Below are 12813 nucleotides of genomic sequence, written 5' to 3'. Positions count from 1 at the left end.
TGCTAGTGCCTAGAAGGACCCTGAGAAGTACGTTCTGCTTTTGATAGCGGAGCTCGTGTACTGGGAGAACTCTCACTGTGGGGCGGGCCCAACCAGGCCCTTCCGTACAGGCAAAGCATTTAATCCTTACAACAGCCCCAGGCAGGAGCTGGTCTCTACACTTGACACTAGAGAATGGAGGCTGAGAGCAGGGAAGCATCCTTCCCGGAGGGCGAGCGAGGGCGCCCAGCTAGAAGGGGTGGACTCTCTGATGCTCCTCTCAGGGTCTCGGGGTGGGGGGTGCGGTGCCTGAAGACAGCGTGCTGAGCCAGCCCAACGCCCCCAGGTGCTGAAAGGCTTCCCCGAGTGCCTGCAGGCAGACATCTGTCTGCACCTGAACCGCTCGCTGCTACAGCACTGCAAGCCTTTCCGAGCGGCCACCAAGGGCTGCCTGAGGGCCCTGGCCATGAAGTTCAAGACGACACATGCACCGCCAGGGGACACGCTGGTGCATGCTGGGGACCTGCTCACCGCCCTCTACTTCATCTCCCGGGGCTCCATTGAGATCCTGCGGGGCGACGTTGTCGTGGCCATCCTGGGTACGGGGCTAGGTGCGGGGGACCGGGTGCTAGGTGGAGGCCTGGAGAGCTCTCAGGACACAGTTGTTGGGGCCGTGGACCCACTCCTGCCTGCAAGTAATTCGCCTGAGCTTAGACCCTCCACGGGGGGGGGGCAGTGGAGAGGAGCCCCACGTGGGGCGGGGCTGCTGAACTCTGAGGGTTCTTAGACTCTGTTCCCTACAGGCTCTCCCCACAGGCAGCGACGCTCTTGCTTCCTGAAAGCAGGACCAAATCCAGATACTCCAAAGTGGGCAGTGGAGGGAGGTTATGCATCTGATTTTACTAAGGAAATTTACTCAGTTCCCTGCGGCCTCAGGTGATACAGCCCAGCCCAGCCCAGCCCTCACCATCTTCAAAGCAAAGGGAGTCTCACCCCTCTTTCCCTCCCAGCTGTGCCTGGGCAGGGGGCTTCCTGTCCTCTGCCTGTCCTTCCCTTGGCCATGTGCCTCAGGGCAGATGCATCACAGGGGGCCATTTTAGATTTTTATTTCTCAGTTCAGTCAACACCTATGCTCACTCCACAAACAGCCCGAACACAAGGACAACCCAAGTTTCACTATGTAACACTTAGCTTTAGTGCGTGTGATACATTCTGGTGTCTTCTGTGCTGTGATCAGCTTTGCTATCCTATTTTCTTTTGGTAAACAAAAATGCTGGTCTTGTTTCGCTGCCGTGTTATGACCTATAGCTTGAAGGGCCCTGTTTATGAGGGTGCAGTGATTGGCCAGGATGGTGTTTGGGGCATAGGGTTTGGAGGGGGGTAAAAGCGGACTTAGAACCCAAGGAAGCCAGGGCCATGGGCAGAGAGGGGTGTATCCAGGCTGGTCCCGCTGGCCGGTTCCAGTTGTTGGAAGGCAAGGAGGTCCAAGCCCTCTATGCCCCCACGGCACTGATGGCCATGCTGAACAAATCCTGCTTTGGGGAGCAGCGGGGAGATGGGGCTGGCTAGTGCCTCCCTGGCTCTGGGGGCTGGGGCTGGTGGGTGGGTGGCCAGCCCAAGGGGAGGCCCCGAGCCTCCAGCCCCCAGCCCAGGCTGAAAATGCTGGGAAGACACATGCCTTTTCCCTGTACTGCTGCGCAGGGGCTGAGACCCTACTCTTGGTGTCCTCCTACAGGGAAGAATGACATCTTTGGAGAGCCTTTAAACCTGTATGCTCGGCCCGGCAAGTCCAATGGGGACGTGCGGGCCCTCACCTACTGCGACCTGCACAAGATCCACCGGGATGACCTACTGGAGGTGCTGGACATGTACCCCGAGTTCTCGGACCACTTCTGGTCCAGCCTGGAAATCACCTTCAACCTGCGGGACGTGAGTGGGCTGCCCTGAGGAGGCTGTACCCTGGTGGCTGCCCCCGACTGGGGTGACCTCGCTGGGCCTGTTTCCCTAGCTGTCTAACGGTATCAGAGCTGGAAGAGGTCAAAGGCCCGGCCTCAGCTCTCTTGGTGGAGCAGAGCATCTGTGCGGGGAAAGCTTCCTCACGGCGGGTGCTCCGGGCTCCACGTTCTCTACGTTAACGAGGGGGTTGGGGCTGACCGTGGCAGGGCAGGTGGGCGCGGAAGGGCACTGACACCGCTTTTGGTTCTAGACCAACATGATCCCTGGGTCTCCCGGCAGCGCGGAGCTGGAGGGCGGCTTCAACAGGCAACGCAGGCGGAAGCTGTCCTTCCGCCGGCGCACCGACAAGGGTGAGGCGGGGGCGGGGCGGGGCGGGGGGGGGGGGGGGGGCAGGGTCCAGGGGAGGGGGGCGGGGCGTGAGGGCGGGCGGTAACTGCGCGTAGCTCTGAAGACTCTCGTGCCCCTACCTTCAGTGTTCCCCATTCTCTCGCCCCTACTGACCAAACGCTGTCCACTTCCCTTTAATGCCCACTTGAACTGGCACCTCCTCCGGGAAGCCCTCTTCCACCCTCCTGGGTGCCGACCTAAGCTTCTTTGGGCCTCAAGCGGCTGGCGGCTTGGCGCTGCCTTGAACTCATGAGGGCAGAAGAGAAAGACAAAGGAGGGCGAGGGGGCCAGCGCAGGGGGTCCCAGAGAGCCCCGCCCAGCAGTCAACTATCTGAGTTGACCTGGTCCCGCCCCCCGGGGGTTCTCATTCCGCTTGAGCGTGGGTGGTGGTGGTGGGGGGTGGGGTTGGAGGGGGCCGGGGGTAAGAAGAGCGGAGGAAACAACCGGGGACAAACCAGGACGTCCTGGCGCAGCCCTCTCCCAGGCCTACTCGGTCCCCTCCCCTCCTCTCCCCTTCCGTGCCTCCGGCCTTCTCTGAGGCCCGTTCTCTGTTTCCCACAGACCCGGAACAGCCAGGGGAGGTGTCGGCCTTGGGGCCGGGCAGGGCGGGGGCAGGGCCGAGTAGCCGGGGCCGGCCAGGGGGACCGTGGGGGGAGAGCCCATCCAGCGGCCCCTCCAGCCCTGAGAGCAGTGAGGATGAGGGCCCAGGCCGCAGCTCCAGCCCCCTCCGCCTGGTGCCCTTCTCCAGCCCCAGGCCCCCCGGAGAGCCGCCGGGTGGGGAGCCGATGACGGAGGAAGGGGAGAAGAGCAGTGATACTTGTAACCCGCTGTCAGGTAGGGTGAGGGCCCGGCTCAGGTGGGTGGGGCGTGGCATCTGACCTGGCCTCAACCCAGTTCTCTGGCTCCAGGCGCCTTCTCAGGAGTGTCCAACATCTTCAGCTTCTGGGGGGACAGTCGGGGCCGCCAGTACCAGGAGCTGCCTCGCTGCCCTGCCCCCACCCCCAGCCTCCTGAACATCCCCCTGTCAAGCCCCAGCCGGCGGCCCCGGGGCGACGTGGAGAGCAGGCTGGATGCCCTTCAGAGGCAGCTCAACAGGTGAGGGCGGCTCTGTGTGTCGAGGGGGCGGGGCCTGCGTGTGTGTGTGTGTGTGTGTGTGTGTGTGTGTGTGTTCCTGGGCGTGAGATCTGTGGGTTTCTGGTAGTATTATAGCCTGAAAGGAAGGTGTCTGCTCCGTGTGGGCTTGTCTGTGTGGGCCACACCCTGACCCCCTCCTCCCGTTCAGTGCTGAGAGAGGGACTGCACACACAGAATGGAGAGGGAGCCTGGGGTGGACCAGCTGGCTGGTCCGTAAGGTGGTTCCGAAATCACCCGGTGTCTCCACATCCCCGAGAGCCAGAGCATCCTCCTCCTTCTTGCCCCAGGCTGGAGACCCGGCTGAGTGCAGACATGGCCAGTGTCCTGCAGCTGCTGCAGAGGCAGATGACGCTGGTCCCACCTGCTTACAGTGCTGTGACCACCCCGGGGCCCGGCCCCCCCTCCACCTCCTCTCTGCTGCCCGTCAGCCCCATCCCCACCCTCACCCTGGACTCGCTTTCTCAGGTAAGTTCCAGAGCCCTCTGCCTGCCCAAGGCACCCCAGCCCCTGCCTTTTCTGCCCCTGGCCCACTCAAACCTGCTTTGCAGTCCTTTTCCTGAAACGCGGGGCCTCAGCTTCCTCCCACCCCCGTTTCTGCCCTCGTCCTGGACTGGACTTTTGGAGGAGGACTGCCTCGGGAGCTGCAGACACAGGGCGAGGCAGGAGAGCCCCCAAACCAAAGCCCCCAAACAGCAGGACAAAGGAAACCAGCGGGCTGAGAGGGGTCACCTAAACAGCTAGATCTACTCAGGGGGCCTGTGTCATGGCCAGGAGGGGTCTCCGAGGCCTGGTGGTGGGTGCTGCGTGCCAGTCCACCCCCGGCACGGGGTCCCTGCCGTGACCGGCCGCTGCTCGGCTCTGGCTCCGCTGCCCACCCGTGGCTCTCACAGTAGCCACTCTGCAGGGTTGTCTCGAGGGCCTTGGCCGAGCCCCAAGGTGGCGCTTCTGGCCCGCATCTCTCCCCTCCTGCGGGAGTGGGCCTCTGTTGCCCTTCGTCCTCTCCTGAGTGGACATGTGTGCTCCCGGCCCCTGACAAGACAGCTGCGTCTGGGCCCCAAGAAGGGGGTTCTTCTGGCTCCCAGAGGTGGCCTGGGATCTGCTCCCCCCTTCCTCTGGCATCCGCTCCCCCTCCCATATGCTGCCTGCTCCTGTTTGCAGACACCAGGGCCCACGTCAGCAAATGTGCCAGTCTCCCTTCACGGCCTCCCCCGCGGAGCTCTCACAGCACACTCGTCAGCATCCACAAACCCCTCCCGCCTGCCCTGGCACTCTCTCTGGCCTTCCGGGGCCTGGCCGCCAGCCTGCCTCTGCTTCTAGGTCCCTGAGTTCCTTCTAGATTGGAGGAAGGAGCCTTGTTTCTTTTCCTGTCCCAACTCGGGGCCCCTTATTCTGGATTGGGTTTGGATTGTCTGCGATGTTCCCTGGGGGGAAGAGGGGAGTGGCTGCAGCCTTGGGCTCCCCCTGTGTCAGCGGCCACTCCCAGGGCTCCCTGCTGCCCGCTTTGGCTCCTGCCCACTGCGAGTGCATTTCTCTTCTTCCAACCTCAGCGCTTGCCTCTTGTGCTCCAAGTCCCGCTCTGTGTGGCTCGGCCCTTGTCCTTGTCCCGTTGAGCCCTCTTCTGCTCTCCAGTCCTCTGTCACCGAATTCTCCTGATGCTCTCTGTCGTTTGACCCTCCTCTCTATTCACCCGAAAGCCCCCTCCGTCCCCTCACTCCCCTTCCACAGGCTCCTCGTCTGCTCACACTGTGTTCTCTCTGCAGGTTTCCCAGTTCATGGCGTTGGAGGAGCTCCCCCCGGGGACCCCAGAGCTCCCCCAAGACGGCCCCACTCGACGCCTCTCCCTGCCGGGCCAGCTGGGGGCCCTCACCTCCCAGCCCCTGCACAGACATGGCTCAGACCCGGGCAGTTAGTGGGGCTGCCCATTGTGGACACGTGGCTCACCCAGGGTTCAGCGCACTGCCTGGGCCCCTCCCCTCAGAGGCCCTGCCCGGGAGGCCCTGGCCAAGAAAGGGGAGAGGAACATGAAGGCACAGCCCCCTCCCCCAGCCCTTGGGCCCATCTCTTCCTGCAGTCCCCTGGGCCCCCATAGGAGGGGCAGGGGCAGGGACAGGGCCGGGCAGTGGACGGGGGTCTGTGGTCTCCCCACTGCCCTGGGGGCATTAGCTGGTCTAACTGCCCGGAGGCACCCGGCCCTGGGCCTTAGGCACCTCAAGGACTTTTCTGCTATTTACTGCTCTTATTGTTAAGGATAATAATTAAGGATCATATGAATAATTAATGAAGATGCTGATGACTATGAATAATAAATAATTATCCTGAGGAGGCTCCAGGGTGCTGGACCGTGCGGCCCTGGGCCCGCTGTAGCGTGCGTTCACATTCACACATGCGCGCATGCGCCGGGCTCCGTGGGACTCTGGGCGTATCTGTCTGCGTGGGCAGGGTCTGCAGGAGCTGCCCTGATACCTGGGGGTGCGCAGAAGAGGTGTTCCCTGGGGTCTGCCGTGGGGCATCTCCAAGGCCTCCAGACTCCTTGTGGGCCTGGGTTCCCCATAGCCAAGCACTGCCTGGAGTGTTGTGAATAGAGAGGCAGTCCTAATGGGATGCCAGGACTGGGTCCAGCCCCTCAGGGTCGTGTTTCGCTGGGTGGCATACTGGCTCCCAGAGCTGATCATACACCGGCTTGTCCCCTTACACACTTCATGAACCCAGCCCACACTGACCCTAACCTGGGGCTGTGTTGGTTAATTCTGGCCCATGTACCCCAACCCCCTGACTTGGCCTTACCTGGACCTTAACCCAGACTCACTTGGGCTCTGTACAGTTGGGCCCCCACGGTGACCTGACTCTGGGCACACTGGTTTTCTCAGTCTCGACCAGAGCTCCTCAGGTGTCTGGCTGCAGATGGGCCTCGGTCACTATGATCTCTTGAGCACCTGTGATCTTCGATCACAGAGTTAATGCCTAGAGAGAGTGGGAGATTTTGGGTGGCTCATTCTCGTTACTGGGGGAATAAGTCAGAATCTACATCCTGGGGCCAGGGAAGGGTTGTGCCCTTGTGTGTGCCTGCGTGTGCAGGTCTTGTGAGGACACACAGCCCCCTGGAGCGGTGGCTGGCAGTGACCGTGGCAGGGCACCTGCTGACCAGCAGGAGGAGCCAATGGGCAGCGGCCAGCTAGTGCTGCCCAAGGCCTCCAGAGCTGGCAGAGCAGTTTCCCACTTAATCCCCACAACCCCTGACCCTTTGAAGTGGGCTTGTTAACCTCGCCTTTTAAAAAAAACGTTTGTTTATTTTGAGAGAGAGGCGGGGGTGGGGGGTAGGGCAGAGAGAGAGAGGGAGAGAGAATCCCAAGCAGGCCCTGAGCTGTCAGCACAGAGCCGGGCATGGGGCTCGATCCCACGAACCATGAGATCAGGACCTGAGCCGAAATCAGGAGTCGGATGCCCGCTGACTGAGCTGCTCAGGCGCCCCAACCTTGGTTTGAAATCAAATGTGGCTATTCTCACGGCGCATGCCTCGGATGGGGCGGGAGACCCTGCTCTCTTGAGAGTTCTTGCTATGCCCAGAGCAGGTAGGAGAGAAGGGAGAGAATTTCTCCTGTCTGCGTGATTCTGCACCAGGGCCCTGGCTCCCCTCCCAGGATTGCCGGCATATGCTTGTGACTTGGGAGCTCACACACATGACTTCCTGGGGGGTTGATGTATGTGATGTAGTGGGGGAGGTGGTGAGCAGAGCCCCTCAGCACAGGGCAGAGGCAGACACAGGCAGAGGTGACCGTGAGGCTGGCGGGGAGAAGTAAAATACAGACAGCTCAGTGCACCTGGCACGCTGGGCCTGTGTGACCTGGGCCAAGTGCCTGCCGTCTGATGCTCGCTCCATCCTTGTTACTGTCCGCCCTTGGCCTTAGAGTATACTCGTGGGACTCAGCCACAGTTCATACTACTCTGCCCACAAGCGTAGGGGCTGGGGGAGGCTGGGGGAGGGGCTGGGGGCCACCCCAGTGAGTCAGGGCCTGGTGTTGGTTGGCACCTGGTGGGGAAGGAGAAGAAACCTTTGCCTGCACTCTCTAGGCTTTGTATCAGGTGGATGCCGGCCATCCCTCTGCGGCACCATAGCAGCCCCCACAGCCGGTCACTGGCCCAGTGTGGACTCTGGTTCTTGCCTGAGATGGACTCCCATGGGTGTCCCAGGGGTCAGTCCGCTCAGTCTGTAGCGGGAGAGTGGCCAGTGTGGTCAGGATGCCCTGGGCCAGGTCCTTGCCGAGAGCCACCTGCTGAGGGTGGGTGGAAGACAACAGTGACCGCGGGTTTAATTACTGGATCAGTTTGCCTGCACAGCTGCAGCTAGGTGCTCGGAACCTGCGTCATTTAGCTCTCGGAGGGAGGAGTAGTAAGTCCAAGTGGGCAGATTAAGGCTCAGGATGGTAGGTGACTGGCCGGTGGTCACACTACTCACAGGTGGCAGTGCACAGCTTCAGACTGCATGGGAGGAGCGATAGTGACCTTGAGGGTGTGACACTGGGGCTGACACTCACCGGCTGCAGGGCATAGGCTCGAGCCTGGGCCTTGCGGGCCTGAAAGGCAGGTAGGGTGCTGTGCTTGGGAGTGCAGCCTGGTCTGGGAATCCAGCATGGAGACTCCCCCGGCTCCCATTCCTAGCCTGCTCTGGCCTTCCCCTCTCCTGGCCAGGTGACAGCCCCCTTCCTCCTGCCGGTCTGGGGTCATGTTCTGCCTAGCACACATGAGTGGCGCAATAAAGCATAGCTTTTGAGCTATGCCCACAGCCTTCGAGCTCTCCGTTGGGCTGATGAAGGTCAAGTCTGCCATGACCACTCATAGTGGGCCCCAGGCCCCAGGGTGCCTGCACCTGATGGGGTTTCCTTCACTGGCTTGAGGCAGTAAGATACAGAGCAACAGGGGTACCCGGGCGGTTTGGTCGGTTAAGAGTCCGACTTTGGCTCAGGTCATGATCTCACGGTTCGTGAGTTCGAGCCCTGCGTCGGGCTCTCTGCCGTCAGCACAGAGCCCACTTTGGATTCTCTGTCCCTCTCTCTCTCTCTGCCCTTCCCCTCTCTCAAAAATTAAGAAAAAAAGAGAGTAACGGCCCCATGGGGGTGTTTCTGTGGGACCTAGAACAATGCCCGGCATTGGGATGTGGTGTGTTTCCTGGATGGACAGACAGACGGATGGATACAAACACTGCCCTCCCTGCTGGGACAAAGACCCTGGGGTTGGACAGGCAGGGGCCGGGGAAGGTCTCATGTGGCTGGTGGAAGCAGAAGGAGGACGTCTTCCCAGGGTTCAGCCCCTCTCCCCAGCCGCACCCTCTCCCCCCGTCCCCGTCACCAAGTTCTCCTCCATGCCAGTCCTCATGTCTGCTCTACACAGCTCTGTGGCAATTGCTCACTGCCCCAGACCTGCTTCCTGGCCGCTCCTGTCAGCTGGGCTCCCAGAGCCACAAGGACTTTGGTGGAGGGGGAGGCAAAAGTGAGGATGCGGTCCCCTCCTCTCCTGCAAGCCGGGCACTCAAGTGTTGGGGATTTGTTGTCCAGAGCTGAGGGTTCTCCCAAACCCAGAGGGCCAGAAGGGTGGGGCGGGGGCTGAGGAGGCTGTGGTGGGCAAAAGGAAAATGATCTGAGCAGTTGCCGACACCCAGGAAGGCAGGGAGCTGAGCCCGGAGCTGGGCCAGGGCTTGGGGATAGGACCCCATGACGGGACAGAACCAGGCGGCCCGCCCCACCTCGACCTCTGCACCTGACAGTCCAGGAGTGGAATGAGGCCCTCTCTGGTCCCCGCCTGGTGACTCAGTCACTGCTCTCGGTCCTGGTGCACCTGTTCCTTCGTGGACTCTCACCCCTGCTCAGTGCAGACAGGGGCCGCTCTCACATTTCATCGACACATAAGAGTAACTGATACTCATTCAGCACATCCTTTGTGGTGACCATTATTCCCACTGCCTGAAACCAAAGCCCAAGAGGCTGAATTAACTTGCCAGACATCCCCAGCTCCAGGGAGTATAAATCCAGATGGGCCAAGCCTCCAGCTGCTGGCTTAACTTTTGGGCACACTGCTGCCTTTGCTCTAGGGACAGTGACTAGGAGACCTTTGCAAGGGTCTGGGTTTCGAGAACCTTCCCTGCCTTGCAGACGTTTGTAACTTCTGCTCCTTTGACTGGAGGACCCTTCGCTTGGTGAATTCCTATTGGTCCTCAGGTGATTCTTGTTTCCAGGAAACACTTGGAACACCCCCCCTCTGGGGGCTGGGAGCCCCTTGTGCTCCCTCTGCTTTCCCTGTCTTGGATTGCCAGATATGGGGGTTTACTGCCTCTGTGCCACACTGTGTCCCTGTCTGTGTCCCCTAGCCCCAAGCACAGCAGTTCCCCCAGAGTAGGCACTCAGCAATTTACTAAAGGAACATTTCTGCATTTGGGTAGTGATTAGCAGTAAAATTCTTACATCAAAAGGGACTGCGTGCTTGACTTTGGGGGTTGTGTCTTCCTGTGCAGCCAGGCTTGAGGCATGAAGGTTGAGCAAGCAGCTCGGGCTTTCTGGCACTCCCTGAGTCTCTCTTGATGATTAGCAGACATGGGTCTGGTACCTTGGAGATGGCCCCCAAGGGCCCACGTTCTTTACATCTTCCATACCATTCTCTTGGCTCAGCTCAGCACATAGGGATGGGTCCCTGCTCTGAGTTACAGTTAGGGACCTTGTCTGGTGCCCTCTGGGGCTGGAATCCCTGCTGGTGGGCATCTCTGGGCACAGCTGGACATGCTGTGCTGGCCACAGCTCACCTGAGCTTTGAGGAACCCCTGCCCTGCTTCCCAGCACCACCCTCTCAAATGCCATGTCCCCAGCCTGGCCAAAATTTGAGACGCAGCCCTTCAGCCTGGCCTTTTCTGGGTTCTGGTCTCTGCAGTGCGGGGGAAGGAGGTCTGGTGCCAGGGCTTTTCTGCTATTCACCTGCCCGCACTGCATAAGCATGTCCTAAAGGGAGAGACGGCCTTCTCTTTGCCTGCAGGACAAAGCCCTTTGCGTCAGTGTGACTGACAAGGAAGGTTCTCTGCCTCCTTTTTGGACTTGCCTGTGCTTACACTTCTTCTGCCATGTGCCCGACACGCCAGCCACATGAGATCGTGTTCTGTTAACTGCGCTTGTGTTCTCCCTGTATCTGCTCCATTTCCCCCTCTTCTTGGAGTTCAAACTCTGTCGTTCCTGGTCTGGAGAAATCCATCTATCCTTCAAGTCCTAGCTCAGATGGAGTCGGACCTCTCCGGGCTTCTCTGTTGATCTAAACCTCCTTATAGCACTCTCCCCAGATCTTTTTTTGCTTTAAGTTTTTATTTTTATTTTTTTATTCTGAGAGAGAGAGGAAGCTGGGGAGGGGCAGAGAGAGGGAGAGAGAGAGAGAGAGAGAGAGAGAGAGAGAGAACCCCAAGCAGTTTCCTCGCTATCAGTGCAGAGCCCATGAACTGTGAGATCATGACTTGAGCCCAAGTCAAGAGTCAGATACTCAACCAACTGAGCCCCCCAGGCGCCCCGCTCCTTAAACCTTTGTTAGTACCCCTGCCACACCCCACCTGTTGTTTTCTCTGTCTTCGGAAAGCGTGCTGGCTGAGTATTGGTCATCTTTACCTCTCCTCCAAGAGCCCTTCGCTGTGGCCCTGGGGGGACTTTGCAGGCACTTTGCCAGCGTGCCTTGCTGTCTGTCTCCGGCTTCCCACTGTCCAGTTTCCAGCTGGCCTCTGTGTAGAGGGTTCCCACTACTGCCTTCTGTTCGTTTGTCTTGTGATGGTCAAGGCTGAGAGAGAGTCCTCCTAGGGCTGTTCAGTTCCGGCTTCAGGTCTGTGGGACACATATTTCCCGCAGGGGCTGGACAGTCCAGTGGGAACTGAAAGGTACTCTGCTGGGCCGCTCAGGTGAGACTTCACCCCGCTCGTATGGTACGAGGCGACTTCCTCATCGGTGTCCTGCTGGTCTCACCATGGGGACCGTAAGCAGGACAAACGGCGGGTCAGTCTATCTCAAGTACTCAAACACACTGAAACAAATTCGAAGCACAGACACTTCTAAGATGGGTATTTTGAGACACTTTTAGATAATTGTATGTCATAAGCGAGTGGTTGGTGTGAAAATTAATGCTTTAGTAAAACATGGAATAGTAATAGTTTTCTTAAGGCTGCATGGTGCGTGATATTAAACCCAACAAGAACTCGGTTTATCCCGATGTATCAGCGCAGGAGCACGGCAAATACAGCGAGACTTGATACTTTATTTTCTGATCCAAGTACAGTTCAAGTTTTTGTTGTTGTTGTCGTTGTTAACTTTTGTCTTCCAAAAGAAAAAAAAAAAGAGGAGCGCATATTCTGAGGCATTTGTTTAAATAATCAGCTTCATTATTTTATAATCATACCTTATAAGTGAGTTGGAAGTCTGTAAGAGCCATTGCTAAGAAACCAGAGCAGAAGAATTTAGCACAACTGTCTTACCATTATTTTAAAATTAGCAATAGCATAAGGTCTGGCTGCAAAAGACTTAGATGCTAACTGGCAAGAAAATCAGTCATTAGGGAAACAGTCTGGAGAGGGCTCCCGCAACCAGCCACCATATGTAATGGCTTTGTTTCCTCTTTCTGCCCCACCAGCAGCTGACAGCCGGAGAATCAGAGGGAACTTGATGATTAGGGACACGAGGAAGGTCAAATGAGGCTGTTCTCGTGGTCTTAAGCAGCCTCAGTGGAATAAAACTCTTAGCAGATGGGAAAATGACCGTGGAGTGCTTTATTTTAATGTCAAACTGCCCTAGGCGTCTCAGAATTGTGACCGATCTGCGGGGAGGGAAGTTGGTTTTATGTGGGGCACTGAGTGTCCATAAAGAAGAGTTATTCTCAGGGCCGGCGCGGGGAGCGTGGGGAAAAGAGGATTGGTTAAGCAACAATTTAGTGACACGACCCAGCTGCCCTCTGTTCTCCAGCCCTTGGGGAGCCCTGGCCTTAAAATGGTGAGAAATGGGTCATGCTGCATCCCATGGAGAGAAGGATACCCTTCTCAGTGCCTCGCCACCTCCCCGTGGATGTCCAAAGGGTGAGGCTTCTGCTCTGGGTTAAGCCCCCTGTGATTTGCGTCTCTGCAGGCACCTGTCTCGTGAGCATGGTGTAGACCCCAATGCCTGCTGTCATCTCTCCTCCGTGCCACCCTGACTCAAGCTGGACACTCCCTCCACCCGCTTCATTGTCCCAAAGCACTACTAAGCAAAGGCTGTTGTGGGTAGCCGATGATTACTGAAGATGCGGGGTTGCTGTGGGTGCCGGCGGGTGACCTCACCACACAGCCCAGCAAACAACCGACAAGACGATGTCAAACTT

At 58.7% G+C, this 12813-nt stretch overlaps 1 protein-coding gene across 5 annotated transcripts in view; it reads left to right on the top strand.

The window, feature by feature from the left end:
• The window catches only part of KCNH2 (potassium voltage-gated channel subfamily H member 2), a 32314-nt gene extending 26539 nt beyond the window's left edge, over positions 1-5775 (top strand). For 3 of the 5 annotated variants that reach the window (XM_053898686.1, XM_053898688.1, XM_053898690.1), the window contains 7 exons: positions 326-578; positions 1715-1908; positions 2186-2285; positions 2884-3156; positions 3231-3417; positions 3744-3921; positions 5217-5775. In XM_053898686.1, the coding sequence (XP_053754661.1) occupies positions 326-578; positions 1715-1908; positions 2186-2285; positions 2884-3156; positions 3231-3417; positions 3744-3921; positions 5217-5366 (1335 nt within the window). In that variant the 3' untranslated portion in view covers positions 5367-5775. The remainder of the gene's footprint in view (positions 1-325; positions 579-1714; positions 1909-2185; positions 2286-2883; positions 3157-3230; positions 3418-3743; positions 3922-5216) is intronic. The other 2 variants (XM_053898687.1, XM_053898689.1) reach the window with 2 other exon arrangements.
• The last annotated feature ends 7038 nt before the right edge of the window (positions 5776-12813 follow it).

This window comes from Panthera pardus, unplaced genomic scaffold (assembly GCF_024362965.1).
Source record: "Panthera pardus isolate Hobbes unplaced genomic scaffold, ASM2436296v1 HiC_scaffold_9, whole genome shotgun sequence".
In the NCBI taxonomy this organism is placed as follows: Eukaryota; Metazoa; Chordata; class Mammalia; order Carnivora; family Felidae; genus Panthera; species Panthera pardus.
The sequence above is the reverse complement of the archived record's forward strand: the minus strand, read 5'-3'. Positions and strand labels throughout refer to the sequence as shown.